Source organism: Balaenoptera borealis (assembly GCF_965194805.1).
Source record: "Balaenoptera borealis genome assembly, chromosome: 4".
NCBI lineage: Eukaryota > Metazoa > Chordata > Mammalia > Artiodactyla > Balaenopteridae > Balaenoptera > Balaenoptera borealis.
The window spans coordinates 64,144,652-64,163,613 of NC_138861.1; the positions used below are offsets into that span (position 1 = coordinate 64,144,652).

Below are 18,962 nucleotides of genomic sequence, written 5' to 3' on the forward strand. Positions count from 1 at the left end.
ATCTTCTTTACCATTCATCGGTTGATGGACACTTAGGTTGCTTCCATGTCCTGGCTATTGTAAATAGAGCTGCAATGAACATTTTGGTACATGACTCTTTTTGAATTATGGTTTTCTCAGTGTGTATGCCCAGTAGTGGGATTGCTGGGTCATATGGTAGTTCTATTTTTAGTTTTTTAAGGAACCTCCATACTGTTCTCCATACTGGCTGTATCAATTTACATTCCCACCAACAGTGCAAGAGGGTCCCCTTTTCTCCACACCCTCTCCAGCATTTATTGTTTGTAGATTTTTTGAGGATGGCCATTCTGACCGGTGTGAGATGATATCTCATTGTAGTTTTGATATGCATTTCTCTAATGATTAATGATGTTGAGCATTCTTTCATGTTTTCTGGCAATCTGTATACCTTCTTTAGAGAAATGTTTATTTAGGTCTTCTACCCATTTGTGGATCTGGAGTGTTTTTAACATAAATGGGTGTTGAATTTTGTCGAAAGATTTCTCTTGTGGATTGCTTGTATGTTTTGGAGATTAATCCTTTGTCAGTTGCTTCATTTGCAAATATTTTCTCCCATTCTGAGGGTTGTCTTTTGGTCTTGTTTATGGTTTCCTTTGCTGTGTAAAAGCTTTTAAGTTTCATTAGGTCCCATTTGTTTATTTTTGTTTTTATTTCCATTTCTCTAGAGGTGGGTCAAAAAGAATCTTGCTGTGATTTATGTCATAGAGTGTTCTGCCTATGTTTTCCTCTAAGACTTGATGGTGTCTGGCCTTACATTTAGGTCTTTAATCCATTTTGAGTTTATTTTTGTGTATGGTGTTAGGGAGTGTTCTAATTTCATTCTTTTACATGTAGCTGTCCAGTATTCCCAGCACCACTTATTGAAGAGGCTGTCTTTACTCCACTGTGTATTCTTGCCTCCTTTATCAAAGATAAGGTGACCATATGTGCGTGGGTTTATCTCTGGGTTTTCTATCCTGTTCCACTGATCTATATTTCTGTTTATGTGCCAGTACCATACTGTCTTGATTACTGTAGCTTTGAAATATAGTCTGAAGTCAGGGAGCCTGATTCCTCCAGCTCCGTTTTTCTTTCTCAAGATTGCCTTGGCTATTCAGGATCTTTTGTGTTACCATACAAATTGTGAAATTTTTTGTTCTAGTTCTGTGAAAAATGCCAGTGGTAGTTTGATAGGGATTGCATTGAATCTGTAGATTGCTTTGGGTAGTAAAGTCATTTTCACAATGTTGATTCTTCCAATCCAAGAACATGGTATATCTCTCCATCTACTTGTATCATCTTTAAGTTCTTTCATCAGTGTCTTATAATTTTCTGCATACAGGTCTTTTGTCTCCTTAGGTAGGTTTATTCCTAGATATTTTATTCTTTTTGTTGCACTGGTAAATGGGAGTGTTTTCTTAATTTCACTTTCAGATTTTTCATCATTAGTGTATAGGAATGCCAGAGATTTCTGTGCATTAATTTTGTATCCTGCTACTTTACCAAATTCATTGATTAGCTCTAGTAGTTTTCTGGTAGCATCTTCAGGATTCTCTATGTATAGTATCATGTCATCTGCAAACAGTGACAGCTTTACATCTTCCTTTCCTATTTGGATTCCTTTTATTTCTTTTTCTTCTCTGATTGCTGTGGCTAAGACTTCCAAAATTATGTTGAATAAGAGTGGTGAGAGTAGGCAACCTTGTCTTGTTCCTGATCTTAGTGGAAATGGTTTCAGTTTTTCACCATTGAAGATGATGTTGGCTGTGGGTTTGTCATATATGGCCTTTATGATGTTGAGGAAAGTTCCCTCTATGCCTACTTTCTGGAGTGTTTTTAACATAAATGGGTGTTGAATTTTGTCAAAAGATTTCTCGGCATCTGTTGAGATGATCATATGGTTTTTCTCCTTCAATTTGTTAATACGGTGTATCACGTTGATTGGTTTGCATATATTGAAGAATCCTTGCATTCCTGGTATAAACCCAACCTGATCATGGTGTATGATCCTTTTACTGTGCCGTTGGATTCTGTTTGCTAGTATTTTGTTGAGGATTTTTGCATCTATGTTCATCAGTGATATTGGCCTGCAGTTTTCTTTCTTTGTGACATCTTTGTCTGGTTTTGGTATCAGGGTGATGGTGGCCTCACGGAATGAGTTTGGGAGTGTTCCTCCCTCTGTTATATTTTGGAAGAGTTTGAGAAGGATAGGTGTTAGCTCTTCTCTAAATGTTTGATAGAATTCGCCTGTGAAGCCATCTGGTCCTGGGCTTTTGTTTGTTGGAAGATTTTTAATCACAATCTCAATTTCAGAGCTTGTGATTGATCTGTTCATATTTTCTATTTCTTCCTGGTTCAGTCTCGGCAGGTTGTGCATTTCTAAGAATTTGTCCATTTCTTCCAGGTTGTCCATTTTAGTGGCATAGAGTTGCTTGTAGTAATCTCTCATGATCCTTTGTATTTCTTCAGTGTCAGTTGTTACTTCTCCTTTTTCATTTCTAAGTCTAATGATTTGAGTCTTCTCCCTTTTTTTCTTGATAAGTCTGGCTAATGGTTTATCAATTTTGTTTATCTTCTCAAAGAACCAGGTTTTAGTTTTATTGATCATTGCTATCGTTTCCTTCATTTCTTTTTCATTTATTTCTGATCTGATCTTTACGATTTCTTCCTTCTGCTAACTTTGGGGATTTTTTGCTCTTCTCTCTCAAATTGCTTTAGGTGTAACATTAGGTTGTTTACTTGAGATGTTTCTTGTTTCTTAAGGTAGGCTTGTATAGCTATAAACTTCCCTCTTAGAACTGTTTTTGCTACATCCCAAAGGTTTTGGGTCATCGTGTTTTCATTGCCACCTGTTTCTAGGTACTTTTTGATTTCCTCTTTGATTTCTTCAGTGATCTCTTGGTTATTAGGTAATGTGTTGTTTAGCCTCCATGTGTTTGTATTTCTTACAGATTTTTTCCTGTAATTAATCTCTAGTCTCATAGCATTGTGGTCGGAAAAGATACTTGATACGATTTCAGTTTTCTTAAATTTACCAAGGCTTGATTTGTGACCCATGATGTGATCTATCCTGCAGAATGTTCCATGAACACTTGAGAAGACTGTTTATTCTGTTGTTTTTGGATGGAATGTCCTATAAATTTCAATTAAGTCCATTTGGTTTAATGTATCTTTTAAAGCTTGTGTTTCCTTATTTATTTTCATTTTGGATGATCTGTCCATTGGGGAAAGTGTGGTGTTAAAGTCCCCTGCTATGATTGTGTTACTGTCTATTTCCCCTTTCATGTCTGTTAATATTTGCCTTATGTATTGAGATGCTCCTATGTTGGGTGCATAAATATTTACAATTGTTATATCTTCTTCTTGGATTGATTCCTTGATCATTATGTAGTGTCCTTCTTTGTCTCTTGTAATAGTTTTTGTTTTAAAGTCTATTTTGTCTGATATGAGAATTGCTACTCCAGCTTTTTTTTTGATTTCCATTTGCATGGAATATCTTTTTCCATCCCCTCACTTTCAGTCTGTATGTGTCCCTAGGTCTGAAGTTGGTCTCTTGTAGACAGCATATATACGGGTCGCGTTTTTGTATCCATTTAGCCAGTCTACGTCTTTTGGTTGGAGCAATTAAACCATTTACATTTAAGGTAATTATCGATATGTATGTTCGTATTACCATTTTCTTAATTGTTTTGGGTTTATTATTGTAGGTCTTTTCCTTCTCTTGTGTTTCCTGCCTAGAGAAGTTCCTGCAGCATTTGTTGTAAGGCTGGTTTGGTGGTGAATTCTCTTAGCTTTTTGCTTGTCTGTAAAGCTTTTAATTTCTCCATCAAATCTGAATGAGATCCTTGCTGTGTAGAGTAATCTTGGTTGTAGGTTTTTCCCCTTCATCACTTTAAATATGTCCTGCCATCCACTTCTGGCTTGCAGAATTTCTGCTGAAAGATCAGCTGTTAACCTTATGGGGATCCCCTTGTGTGTTGTTGTTTTTCCCTTGCTGCTTTTAATATTTGTTGTATTTAATTTTTGATAGTTTGATTAATATGTGTCTTGGCATGTTTTTCCTTGGATTTATCCTGTATGGGACTCTCTGTGCTTCCTGGACTTAAGTATTTCCTTTCCCATATTAGGGAAGTTTTCAACTATAATCTCTTCAAATATTTTCTCAGTCCCTTTCTTTTTCTCTTCTTCTTCTGGGACCCCTATAATTCGAATGTTCGTGCATTTAATGTTGTCCTAGAAGTCTCTGAGACTGTCCTCAATTCTTTTCATTCTTTTTTCTTTATTCTGCTCTGCAGTAGTTATTTCCACTATTTTATCTTCCAGGTCATTTATCCGTTCTTCTGCTTCAGTTATTCTGCTACTGATCACTTCTAGAGAATTTTTAATTTCACTTATTGTGTTGTTCATCACTGTTTGTTTGCTCTTTAGTTCTTCCAGGTCCTTGTTAAACGTTTCTTGTATTTCCTCCATTCTATTTCCAAGATTTTGGATCATCTTTACTATCATTACTCTGAACTCTTTTTCAGGTAGACTGCCTATTTCCTCTTCGTTTGTTAGGTCTGGTGGGTTTTTGCCTTGCTCCTTCATCTGCTCTGTGTTTCTCTGTCTTCTCATTTTGCTTAACTTACTGTGTTTGTGGTCTCCTTGTCACAGGCTGCAGGTTCATAGTTCCCGTTGTTTTTGGCATCTGTCCTCAGTGGCTAAGGTTGGTTCCGTGGGTTGTGTAGGCTTGCTGGTGGAGGGGACTGGTGCCTGTGTTCTGGTGGATGAGGCTGGATCTTGTCTTTCTGGTGGGCAGTTCCACGTCTGGTGGTGTGTTTTGGGGTGTCTGTTGACTTATTATGATTTTAGGCAGCCTCTCTGCTAATGGGTGGGTTTTTGTTCCTGTCTTGCTAGTTGTTTGGCATAGGGTGTCCAGCACTGTAGCTTGCTGGTCGTTGAGTGGAGCTGGGTGTTGGCGTTGAGATGGAGATCTCTGGGAGATTTTCGCCTTTTTATATTACATGGAGCTGGGAGGTCTCTTGTGGACCAGTGTGCTGAACTTGGCTCTCCCACCTCAGTGGCACAGCCCTGATGCCTGGCTGGAGCACCAAGAGCCTGTCCTCCACACAGCTCAGAATAAAAGGGGAGGAAAAACAAGAAAGACAGAAAGAAGAAGATAAAATAAAATAAAGTAAAATAAAATAAAGTTATTAAAATAAAAAATAATTATTAAGAAAAAAAAACTTTTAAGTAATTAAAAAAACCCAAAAAACAAAGAAACAAAAACAGACAGACAGAACCCTAGGAGAAATGGTAAAAGCAAAGCTATACAGACAAAATCACACACAGAAGCATACACATACACTCTCACAAAAAGAGAAAAGGGGGAAAAATATATATATATCGTTGCTCCCAAAGTCCACCTGCTCAGTTTGGGATGATTCATTGTCTATTCAGGTATTCCACAGATGCAGGGTGCATGAAGTTGATTGTGGAGATTTAATCCGCTGCTCCTGAGGCTGCTGGGAGAGATTTCCCTTTCTCTTCTTTGTTCGCACAGCTCCCGGGGTTCAGCTTTGGATTTGGACCCGCCTCTGTGTGTAGGTCGCCTGAAGGCATCTGTTCTTCACTCAGACAGGATGGGGTTAAAGGAGCAGCTGATTCGGGGGCTCTGGCTCACTCAGGCCGGGGGGAGGGAGGGGCACAGATGCGGGGCGAGCCTGCGGCGGCAGAGGCCTCCGTGACGTTGCACCAGCCTGAGGCGTGCCGTGCGTTCTCCCGGGGAAGTTGTCCCTGGATCACAGGACGCTGGCAGTGGCGGGCTGCACCGGCTCCCGGGAGGGGCGGTGTGGAGAGTGACCTGTGCTCACACACAGGCTTCTTGGTGGCGGCAGCAGCATCCTTAGCGTCTCATGCCTGTCTCTGGGGTCCACGCTGATCGCCGCGGCTCGCGCCCGTCTCTGGAGCTCCTTTAAGCTGCGCTCTTAATCCCCCCTCCTCGCGCACCAGGAATCAAAGAGGCAAGGAAAAAGTCTCTTGTCTCTTAGGCAGGTCCAGACTTTTTCCCGGACTCCCTCCCGGCTAGCTGTGGCGCACTAGCCCCCTTCAGGCTGTGTTCACACAGCCAACCCCAGTCCTCTCCCTGTGATCCGACCAAAGCCCAAGCCTCAGCTCCCAGCCCCCGCCCGCCCCGGCGGGTGGGCAGACAAGCCTCTCGGGCTGGTGAGTGTTGGTCGGCACTGATCCTCTGTGCGGGAATCTCTCTGCTTTGCCCTCCACACCCCTGTTGCTGCGCTTTCCTCCGCGGCTCTGAAGCTCCCCCCTCCGCCACCCGCAGTCTCTGCCCGTGAAGGGGCTTCCTAGTGTGTGGAAACCTTTCCTCCTTCACAGCTCCCTCCCACTGGTGCAGGTCCCGTCCCTATTCTTTGTCTTTTTTTTTTTTTTTCTTTTACCCTACCCAGGTACATGGGGTTTCTTGCCTTTTGGGAGGTCTGAGGTCTTCTGCCAGCGTTCAGTAGGTGTTCTGTAGGAGCTGTTCCACATGTAGATGTATTTCTGATGTATTTGTGGGGAGTAATGTGATCTCCGCATCTTACTCTTATGCCATCTTGAAGCTCCTCCTGTTTGTTGTTTTTATGTTCTGGAACCTTAGGTCTTTTCCATCAAAAACTGCCTTTCAACAGCCAGTTGTCTAGATTCTTTTAAATCAGTCAATGTGCATTGTCAGTATTTTCCATACACAATAGAATTCAGGTCTCTCAAGCTTCATTAGTGGTAATTTGTTACACAGCAAGCAACAGAAGATTAATATACCATTGTTTGTTTTATGGGTGCAGGTAAAGCAGGAAAAGAATGCTTGAGCATCTCTACCTATAAACAGGCTAGATTCCAAAGGCTTTACTAAGTATATTTCCTTTCAAATCTGAAGTGATATTATGCAAATCACTAATAGGACCTCTCCAGAATGGGAGGTTGATGATGCATATTTGCTTTCATGCATTGCTTGTTCACATTCATAAAAGTTGATATTAAGTTGAAAGTTTATTCATACAGGATTAAGTAGTTTATTGGCTAAATGTATTACTGATGCCAAAACTATTACCTTCTTAACTATTTAGGTCCAAATAGTTTATATCTTTCATGCTGGTATTTATGTAAAGAAGTATTTTATATTAAAAAAAAATTCCTGTAAATCAATCAATATTTATTAAAAGTCTACTTAGAGTAAATCAATGCACTAAATCTTGTGAAACATGAAAAATACCTCTGCCCCGAAAGAATTTAGCTTTTCAATACACACACACAAAGATAAATTCTAATGAAAGGGATAAATTAAGTTGACTACAATGGCAAGTTGCAGAGAAGGAGCACTAGAAAATGAGTTAGATGACCTGGGTCCTTTTAAGTCTCCTGGCTCTAACAAAGAAGGCATCTTCTCTCTCAGCCTCTGTCGTTTCATATGTAAGGTTGGTATAATACCTGCCTGATTCTCATGGATTTATAAAATTCCTACTCTGTACCAGGTACCTTATTAGGTCTTAATGATAAAAAGATGAACATGACTAGTTTAACCCATTGAGTTCACTGTTATGTATAGGTTAATATACTTGAAAATAAAGTTACTACAATGTGATTATCACTATTGTTGAGCATAACTAGAGGAAGAGCAAAGAGTTATTTTTTTTCTCCTAAACTGTGGAAATTTCCTCTAATCCAGAGGTGATGCAATATAAAGTATATAGCATCACTTTTGAAGTATTTTTGCCAAATGAATTTAAATCTAATCAAATCTTTAGATCTAAATTTAAGCTTATAAGAAATGAGGGGGATAGAACAAGTTAAATGAGATCACAAGAAAGCATTCAGACAAGTCCAGAAGGTGGACATTCTCAAGAAAAACTGGCTTGATCTCTTCAACAAGTCAATGCCATTAAAAGTTAAAAAGCAAGCTGGACTCTTTTATATTAAAAAAGACTTAAAAGACATAACAACCAAGGTACTATGAGGTCCTTGATTTGTACAGTCCATCTGTAAATAGGGACAATAAAGGAAATCTGAAGATGGATTTTGTATTAGAAGATAAAAAGATTAGAAAAATACTGTTAATTTTTTAGGATTGTTATGGTATTGTGGTTATATTGTAAATATCCTAATTGCTTATAATAATGATTTGGTAAAAACTCATGAAGTCCTATTTTACATTAAAATACAGCAGAAAATAATGAATAAAGCCATTATAGCAAAAATGTTAACAACTGACAAAATGATGTGATGAATATAGGGGTGTTCTATACCATTCTTTCTAAATTTCTATGTCTGAAAAATTTCATAATAGTTAAAAATGAAAGATAAAGAATAAATGAGACAATATATTTGAAATCACTTTGTAAACTTTGAAAGGATAGATAAAAGAGATTTTTTTTTTAAAGAAATTGTTGGAGAAAGAAGGAATGGTTCTTTTTCAAGCATATGTGCTACTTCGGACCACACTGCTAAGAGAAGTCAGGACTGGCCACCACAGAGATCCACCCAATGCCTCTAGAAATAGAAACCAGGAGCAATAGCATGGATTCCCAGATACTGATCTTTTTAATACCTCCCTTCATGCCGAGATGACCTTGACCAAAATTGAAGACAAATGTCTTCTTGCTGGGAAAGGTGGGCTAAAGCAACGTGCACTTATCCAAGAAGAAGCAGAAAGCCTGTAACCATTACAACATGAGAGTAACTGGTGAGTTTTCCTTTTTGCAGATCGGTAGGATTTGGCACCCAAAGCAGAGGTTTGAAACCATGGATGATTGCCCTTATTGTGTTATTACTGACAGTGGTAACTGTGGCCACTGGTCTTCTGGCTCACTTCTTAGTCTCTGGTAGGTAAAATTGTGGATTTTGCTCAGTTTGATTTCAGTTTTCTGTAAAGCTTCATTTGAATAAATATAAATTTATTTCCATCCAAAAATAATGTACTTTCACCAGTAAATGTCCACATTTTGAATTTTTTAATTTATTCAGTCATTTCATCAACAAATAACTACTGAATGTTTAGTATGTCCAAGTACTTTTCAGGGCACTCAAGAAACAGCATTAAGCAAAGCAGATAAATTTCCCACCTCCTTGGAGCTCACAATCTAGTATTCTTTTCAGAATCTATACAAAAGACCAAAACAGTAATTGTCTAAAATTTACTAGTAATCACAATAAACTCTAATCATTCATGTATATGCAAGTGAAAAATTATGATGAATTAGTTATTAAAATTGGCTCTTTTACTCAGCATTTTCTGCCCACTAACATTTCTAGGGAAAAAAGAAAAGCACATGTCCAATGAAATAATGAATTTTGAAATTATTGGTAAAGTATAAATATGATACAATATTATTACTTATTTTTAGAGAAAAAATTTTACTCTTTCCAGAACAATATCGAGAGATTATTTTTCTATTGCCTGATATATTTATAATCCCACAAAAATTCATTGCAGAATTCTCTTTTTATATTGCATCACTCTGCAGAGTGCAAACCATTTACATTTTTGACAAACGTCCACAATGTCAATCTCACACAGATGTATGTGATAAGACAACTAGTTCAGGGGACTTATTTGAATAGACTTATCTGTTGTCTCTTTCCTCAGACTTGATGGGGGAGTGAAGATTCTTTTAGGAGCTTTAAAGGGCTTAAGAACATAGTTCTGGGGCCCATATAACGACCCCATCTGTAGTTTACACCAATGGCAAAAGATTCTCAGGTCAGCTAATTTAATGTATAGAAGTCCCTTTACTATGAGTAGAGGGTTCAATTACAAATGGACTATATAGATTAGTAATCGGGGGGACCAAAAAAGCACTACAGAGTCCAGAGATGTCCCTAGGAGATAGACTATCCTGAGGCCCTCTTTCTTTCCTAGATCCACAGCTTCCCAAGGAGAGATGTGCTTCTGTGGTTGCTCCATTTTCTATCTTTAACTCTTTGTAGATTTCTTGCCCCACCAGGGCCATACTCCTAAGATTACCACATTCCTCCACTGCTCTGTTTTTTATAAACTTTCCTGAGAGACGAGCAGAAATCTGATTGATTCATCCCTTTTACACACTGTTCTCACCTCCAACCTCAGGCAGTTTTTTCCCTGCCTTTCTTTTCACACCTTTCTTAGTGTGCCTGGCTCTTCCATTAAAAACCAAAATTTACAAGAACACTTATTTACCTCTACTTCCAGTAGAGTACAAGGTGGTATACATTTCACCACAGCAAGAAGCAATACAGTAATTAAATATTCCAGCTCTAGAGCCACACTTGTCTGGGTTTAAACTTGGAGAGGCCACTAACTAGTTGTATAGCACAGAGCAAGTTACTTAATGCCTCCTGCCTCACTTTCTTCATCTGTAATATGAAGGTGATGCCAGTCTTAGAGAGCTTAGTGAGAGTCAAATGAATTAATACATATAAAGTGCCCAGAACAGAGCTTGGCACATAGTAGGCACTGAATAAATACCAGCTACTATTATTAACATACAACATTAATCATTATTTTTATTATATTTATTATTAAACTAAATTAAAGTCTCAGAGATATATTCAAGACTTCATATTAGCCCCATTATAGTTGGGTCTTAGATCCCAAAATCTACCCTCAAACCACTTAATTTCCTACTTTTTTTTTCATCACAGACCAGAAAATGGAGTATTATCATGGCACCTTTAAAATTTCAGATCTACGAGTCAAAAGTAATTCTGGACAAAGCAGCCCACACCAGCTTAAGGACTTACAGGAGATGAGTGAAAACTTGGTAAGTCAGATAAAATTGTTTCTATCATAAAATATTGCAGGAGGAAGGGATTTTGTAAATCATTTTCCCCACTATTTCTTAAAACATGATTTTCAGACAATTTGCATTAGAATCATCTTGCAGATTCCCAGGTCCCACTCCAGATCTTCTGAATCAGTGTATGATGGGGTGGGTGGGGAGGGAGAGGGGAGTAAGGGAATCTGCATTCTAGCAAATTGGTGATTCTGATAAACCACTTTTTAAACCACCTCATTTAAAAGTGAGAGAACGGAAGCCAAGGTATCCCAGCCCATCGCTCCCCCATTCCACCACAATACTACCCAACTGAAAAGCTTAAACATACCAGAAGTGGTTATTTGTAAAACCACATGCTTTTTTTTGTTAGACCACATTTTAAGACTTAAAATATTTGTTAAATACATGAAGAAAGAGGATTATAAATGTTCATTTTATCTCAAAAACACACTAATTAAGATAAAATACCCAGACCTATTGTGCAATATTCAAATGACCTGCTAACGATTTTGTTAAAACTGAAATACAAGACTGCCCCACCCCCCCCCAAAAAAAAGTAAACTCAGTTGCATAACAGCTCTGCTCACGATGCGTGCGAACCCTCACTCAAAAACTAAGGTCAAGTTAACTTCCTTGACAAAGAAGCACAGAGCATAAAATTATTTTAAAAGGGTGGAAATGTCAGGTGTTGGTTTGTTTTAGTCAAAGAATCTTTTTTTTACTCAAAACATTTCCTTTCTTTCTCAAACCATTTTCCTTTTTTCATGCCGCTATTTGATCTGTCCACATGCATACCCAGTTGCAGCATATTCACAGCCACATCACAGATGGAGTTTTTAATCTGTATTTCCAATTCTCATTAAATTATGCACATTTTTTTTATTTTGCAGTCTCATCCCCCCAAATCAAGAATTACACTTATAGATTGATATATAGCCTCCATTCTTTTATATTCAGAGCACCTTAGAAAATAGCGTTTGTGATCATTTCTTGAGGAATGGCAGAAAAAACTTGGATACATACCTTAGTATCTCTTTTATTCCTCTGACCCTGACTCCACATAGCCTCCTCAATCTAAAAATATGAATAATAAATTAATTAATCTTAGTTAAAAAGATATACAATTTCTTTGAACATTGAAAAAATATTTATAATTTAACAGGAAAGTTTAAAATTTGTTTTCTTTATGTTTTACAGCCAACATTGTTGGCATTGTTTTAGGCTAACTAAGACATTGTTTCTACTGAAATAAATGGACAGGAATGAAGCAGGTCTTTTAAAAAAAAGTGAAAGAAATTCACTTATAGAGGTACGTCTATAACATTATGTGTTTGAAGGTGGACTTTGAAGCTTCACTAAAGCACACGTTTTTAGGTGTGAAAGAACCTCAGGTACAAAGGCTGAGGTATGTGATGAAACATTATCATCATAAGGACCTACAAGGCCTTTCTCTAGTTGTCATTATTTATTTCTTCTCTTTTATTTTCATACCACACTCTCATTCTCCTCCCCCTGCAGACAACCATACTGTATTTCACATGTATTCTTTTATTAGTATTCATTCTTGCAAAAATGCATTTTCTTGTTTTGTGCAGAGCACATGCTTTTAATTTATTCTTTGTGTTATAAATCCCTTGTTTAAAAATGTACCATAGTTTGAGTGGCTTATAAACAACAGAAATTTACTTCTCATAGTAATGGAGGCTGGAAGTCTGAAATCATGACACTAACATGGTCAGGTTCTGGCAAGAACCCTCTTTCATGTTGCAGACTGCAGACTTCTTGGTGTATCCTTACATGGTGGAGAGCAGGGAGCTAAAGAGCTCTCCGGGGTCTCTTTTATAAGGTGCTAATCCCATTCATGACCTAATCACCTCCCAAAGGCCGCACCTCTTCATATATGGCCTTCATTATGTTAAAGCAGGTTCCCTCAATGCCCACTTTCTGAAGGATTTGTAACATAAATCAGTGTTGGATTTTGTCAAAAGCTTTTTCTGCATCTATTGAGATGGTCATATGGTTTTTATTCTTCAGTTTGTAAATGTGGTGTATCACACTGACTGATTTGCAGATACTGAAAAATTCTTGCATCCCTGGGAAAAATCCCACTTGATCTTGGGGTATGACCCCTTCAATGTATTGTTGGATTCGGTTTGCTAGTATTTTGTTGAGGATCTTTGCATCTATATTCATCAGTGATATTGACCTGTAATTTCCTTTTTTTGTGGTATCTTTGTCTGGTTTTGGTATCAGGGTGATGCTGGCCTCATAGAATGACTTTGGGAGTGTTCCTTCCTCTGCAATTTTTTTGGAAGAGTTTCAGAAGGATAGGTGTTAACTCTTCTATAAATGTTTGATAGAACTCGCCTGTGAAGCCATCTAGTCCTGGACTTTGTTTGTTGGGAGTTTTTTAATCAGTTTCAATTTCAGTACTGGTGATTGGGCTGTTCATATGTTCTATTTCTTCCTGGTTCAGTCTTGGGAGATTGTACCTTTCTAAGAATTTGTCCATTTCTTCTAGGTGTTTACTTTATCGGTATATAGTTGCTTATAGTAGTCTCTTAAGATCTTTTGTATTTCTGTGGTGTCCATTGTATAATAACTTTCTCCTTTTCCATTTCTAATTTTATTCATCTGAGCCCTCTCACTCTTTTTCTTGATGAGTCTAGCTGAAGGTTTATCAATTTTCTTTATCTTTTCAAAGAACCAGTTTTTAGTTTCATTGATCTTTTCTGTTTTCTTCATCTCTATTTCATTTATTTCTGCCCTGACTTTTATGATTTCTAGATAGGAACAGTTTGTTGGTAGTAGACATTGCACTTATCCATTCCATCTTTTATTAACTTGGACCATATTGCCCTTCATAAAACAAAAATCCATAATTTTAAAGTAATCGTATTTATCAGTTTTCTCAGCCTTATGGTTGTGTTTTTAAATTTTTTTTTTAAAGTTATTTCCTCTTTTAAGTTATAAAATTATTTTACTGTATTTTCTTCTATTAAACTATACTTCTACCTTCTACAGAAGGTTTTTAATGCATCTGAAGTCCACCTTTGAATGTGATATTAAGTAGGAACCCAGGTAGTGATCCAGTTTTCCCAATGTAATTAACTAAACAATCTGTCTCACCAATATATGGTATGATTATTCAGCTTATGACACTTCTTAGCCCCTGAGTCTTACAGAAAAAAAAAAACCATGATCCATCTCTTCAAACTACTTCCCATCTCCTTGGAGAGATGATAGTAACACACATGAAACTGAACAGCATGACGTGATATAGTTAAGGACTAAATTGTATGTTGAGGACTATAAGTGCAGAAGAACTTCAAAGAAAAGGAAGATCAACTAGGGTTCACATGGTCAGGAAAGGCTGTGTATTATTTTAGCCCTGTTTAAGTGAGACAATGTCCCTTTCCCTCCCATCCCCACCAATTTACCTTCAGGAGAATTACAGGAAGTGCTCATGCCTCATCCTGAGCCACTCCTTTTTATTGTTGCTAAATCCCAATGAGTGAAACCAGATTCTTCTCTCTGACTTATGTGGGTGCTAATTAGACAGCCAAGAAATACAGGTTGTAGGTCCTGTTCTTCCTCATAATTGGGGATTTACTGATTTGAATGGAAATGGAGATGCAAAAATAAAATGAGTTCATGCTCAGATACTGCTAAAACCCATTCCAGTTCCTTGAGATAGTAGCACAGACATATCTCATCTTTCATACCATTCTTCAGAGAATACTCCAGTAACCAGACACCATGATATTCCTAAATAGGTAGGTCAATTTTATTATTATTATAAGTTTGAGTAGGATCACTGACTGAACGAGCACTTCATTTGAAGAAATATATTTCAGAAATATTTTTAAAGTATAGGATCATTACAAATGTGAAAGTTAAAAACTTGTAACACTATAGCAATAACACTAGTTAACATATATTGAATGCCAAGCACTCAATTAGCTTAGCACATTAAGCACTGTATCTGTATTATTTTAGTTAATCCTCAAAAACAAACTTATGAGGTAAGTATAATTATTATCACAGTTTTACAAATTGAAAAATCAAGGTACAGAGAAGTTAATTTACCCAAGGTCATTCAGCTAGTAAACGATATAGTTAGGGTTTTAGATTACATTTTCTTAATACATTTTTGTCATCTGTGTGATTTTACTTCCCATCTACCATCCCACAAAACACCAGAAATCAAATAATTATCCCTGGTACATTATTCTCTTTCAGTTACAGTTGACCCTTGAACAACATGGGTTTGAACTGCGCAGGTTCACTTACATGCAATCTTTTCAATAAATACGTGCTATAAATAAATAAATAAATATGTGCTACAGTACTACATGATTGGTGGTTGGTTGAATTTACAGATGCAGAACAAGGGATACAGAGGGCCAACTATGAAGTTATATGAAGATTTTTGACACAACCCCCCACATAGTTCAATGGTCATTGAATACTGTATAGTGTTAGCATGTGCCAGTGACCACCACCTGAATTAACAATGGCACCAGTTAGGAATTTTCTTAGTGTTGTCTCCAAAAAAACCCACTTCTCCTGTGCCCAAAGCAGTCCTAAATTTTGTCTTCTTTGTGCCCAAGAACACCAGAAACAGCTCCTGAAATGACCCTCAAACTACCCTTTAGATTATGTGTCTAGAGTTGTGGAGACAAAGAACTTGGAAACAGAAGTGATGTAAGGAGAAAATGTAGTTTAGGAACACTCTCTAAAGGAACTTGAAGACACCAGTGAGAGACTTGGCTCTCTGAAGCAGGAAGCTCTTCTCTTGAGAAAAGGCAACTGGGTCAAGGTAAACAACTTAGCAAAGGTATTAGACTACCTAAAGTTTGGAGTTGCATAATGTAAGAGAAGTAAGAGGCCCAATGCCTGGTGTAGGCCTATGGTCCTATGCCTAGAGAAGAGATGAATTTGAGAGCTTAGAGAGAAAATAAGCAGCAATTACTTTAAAAAGCAAAAAAAAAAAAACCTTTGTGTTCAGAGATTAGAAAAATTGGGTGTAGAATGTGACTGAGTTCTTACTTGAGAGCTCAAACTCACGTTCATTTCATAACTGAAGATTAGGTGTGACTAAAAGAGGAAAATGTGTATCACAATCTCTGCCTTCAATGTGTTAAATTTGAATACTGAAAGAAAAAGCTAACTGTTGTATATTTCATGTCTAATCTTCAATATAACACTGCAAAGGAGGCATTGTTATTCACACTTTATAGACAGATAAGAGAACTAAGCCTCTGAAGTTAAGGTCCACAGTTGGTAAATCAAGGAGGAGAGATTTGAAGCCATATACGTTAACTCCAACAGGTGCTATCTCCACTAAATTGTTCTTTTTGTCAGGAAGGGACTAAGCTATAATAGAAAGTTCAGTTCTACATCAATTCTTCTCCCATTTAATTTTTAAATCCATAAAGATTATAAATCTATATGTTCTGTCAGACCACTTTTACTTAGCCAACACATTGGGATTACATTACTAATTATATAAAGATGTCTTCATCCTTAGTTTCTTCATTTCCTTGTATCAATTTTTTCAGCTTTATTAAGATATAATTGACATATAACATTGTGTAACTTTAAGGTGTAAAATGTGATGATATGATACACTTATGTTGCAAAATGATTACCACTATAACACCTCCATCATGTCACATAATTACCATTTTTTTTGTGCGGTGAGAACACAAGATCTACTCTTTTAGCAACTTTCAAGTATATAACACAGTGTCATTAAGTATAAGCATTACAATGTACATGGGATACCAGAACTTATTAATTTGTAACCAGAAGTTTGTACTCTTTGATCAAGATTTCTCCATTTTTCCCATCCCCTAGCCTTAGTACCATTCTACTATCTGTTTCTATGAATTCCACTTTTTAGATTCCACATAAAACTGGAATAAAGTATTTGTCTTTGTCTGACTTATTTCACTTAGTGTAATGCCCTCAAAATCCATCCATGCTGGCAGAATTTCATTCTTTCTCCTGGCTGAGGAATATACAGCTGACCTTTGAACACTATGGGCTTGAATTGCAAGTGTCCACTTATATGCAGATTTTTTTTCATTAATAAATACTGTAGGATTATATGATTTGACCCATGGTTGGTTGAATCCACAGATGCAGAACCATGAATACAGAGAACCATATGGGAACTGTGGATACAGAGGGATGTTATGCTATATGGGGATTTTCAACAGCACAGGGGTCAGTACCCCTAACCACGACATTGTTCAAGGGTCAACTGTATATATATGTATATACATCTTCTTTATCCATTTATTTTTTGACAGACACTTAGGTTGTTGCCATATCTTGCCTATTGTGGATAATACTGTGATGAACATGAGAGTGCAGATATCTCTCTGAGATCCTGTTTTAATTTCCTTTGGATCTATACCCAGAAGTGGGATTGCTGGCTCAGATGATAGTTTTAGTTTTTTGAGGACCCCCCATACTTCCTCCACAGTGGCTATGCCAATTTACACTCCCACCAACCGTGCTCCTTTCACCAAAGTCTTGAAGTTTCATTGTTAAGATCTTTCACCTCCTTAGTTAAATTTATCCCAAAGTATTTTATTGTTTTTGATGCTATTATGAATCGGGTTGTTTTCTTTATTTCTTCTTCAGATATATTGTTGTTATTGTATAGAAACACAACTGATTTCTATACACTATGAATGTTGATTCTATATGTTTGATTTCTCTGTTGATATGTATGCAACTTTACTGAATTCATTGGTCAGTTCTAACAGTGTTTTGGTGGCATATTTAAGATTTTCTATATATAAAATTATATCATCTGCAAATAAAGGCAATTTTACTTCTTCCTGTCTGATCTTGATGCCTTTTATTCTTTTTCTTGCCTGATTGCTCTAGCTAGAACTCCCAGTAACATGGTGAATAGGAGTGGTGAGAGTGGGCACCTTCTTATCTTGTTCCTGATCTTAGAGGGAAAGATTTCAATCTTTTACTGTTGAGTTTGGTGTAAGCTGTGCATTTGTCATATATGGAGTTTATTATGTTGAGGTATGTTCCTTCTACACCTTATTTGTTGAGTGTTTTTATCATGAAAGAACACTGTATTCTGTCAAATGCTTTTTCTGCATCTATTGAGATGGTCATATGATTTTTAGCTTTCATCCTATTGATGTGTTGTGTCACATTTATTGATTTGCATATGTTGAACCATCCTTGCATCCCAGAGATAAATCTCACTTGATCATGGTATATGATCCTTTTAATGTGCTGTTGAATTTAGTTTGCTAATACACTGTTGAGAATTTTTGCATCAGGAATATTGGTCTGAAGTTTTATTTTCTTGTAGTGTCCTTACCTGGCTTTGGTATAAAGGTAATGCTGGCCTCACAAAATAAGTTTGGGTGTGTTCCTTCTTCTTTGATTTTTTGGAAGAGTTTGAGAAGGACTGGCATTAATTCTTATTTAAATGTTTGGTAACATTCACCAGTGAAACCATCTGGTCCTGGGCTTTTCCTTTTGAGGAGGGTTTTGATTACTGATTTAATCTCCTTATTCATTATTGGTCTCAGATTTTCTATTTCTTCATGATTCAGTCTTGGTAGGTTGTATTTTTCTAGGAATTTATCCATTTCTTCTAGATTATCCAATTTGTTGGTTTATAATTGTTCATAGTAGTTTCTTAAGATCCTTTGTATTTTTGTGTTATAATGTCTACTCTTTCATTTCTGATTTTGTTTGAGTCTTCTCTCTCTTTTTTCTTTTAGATAGTCTCACTAAAGCTTTGTCAATTTTGTTAATCTTTTCAAAAACACAGTTCTTAGTTTTGTTGATCTTTTCTATTGTTTTTCTGATCTTTATTTCATTTATTTCTGTTCTTATCTTTGTTACCTCTTTCCTTCTGCTAGCCTTGGTCTTAGTTTGTTCTTTTTCTAGTTCCTTGAGGGGTAAAGAGATCAAAAGACCAATAAGCCTCAAAATCCTGTGAGCACCATCAGTGCTCAGGTTGGCCATGTTCTACATAAACTTAGGATAATGATTCACAGCTGACTTCTTAAATCCTGGGTTTTGCCAAAAATCTGGATTTTAAATAGATAGAATAACAACTTTAAAGGATTGCAATAAGAACGATCAAGATTATGGTCCTTATTTTTAGAGGGCAAAGAATATAGG

General features: G+C 36.8%; 2 protein-coding genes across 6 annotated transcripts in view; both read left to right on the top strand.

The window, feature by feature from the left end:
• The window catches only part of TMPRSS11D (transmembrane serine protease 11D), a 256,137-nt gene that overhangs the window by 117,466 nt on the left and 119,709 nt on the right, over positions 1–18,962 (top strand). The window lies entirely within an intron of this gene.
• TMPRSS11A (transmembrane serine protease 11A) overlaps positions 1–18,962 on the top strand; it is a 54,892-nt gene that overhangs the window by 12,361 nt on the left and 23,569 nt on the right. For all 5 annotated transcript variants that reach the window (XM_082390251.1, XM_082390252.1, XM_082390250.1 and 2 more), the window contains 2 exons: positions 8,734–8,852; positions 10,651–10,769. In XM_082390251.1, the coding sequence (XP_082246377.1) occupies positions 8,734–8,852; positions 10,651–10,769 (238 nt within the window). The remainder of the gene's footprint in view (positions 1–8,733; positions 8,853–10,650; positions 10,770–18,962) is intronic.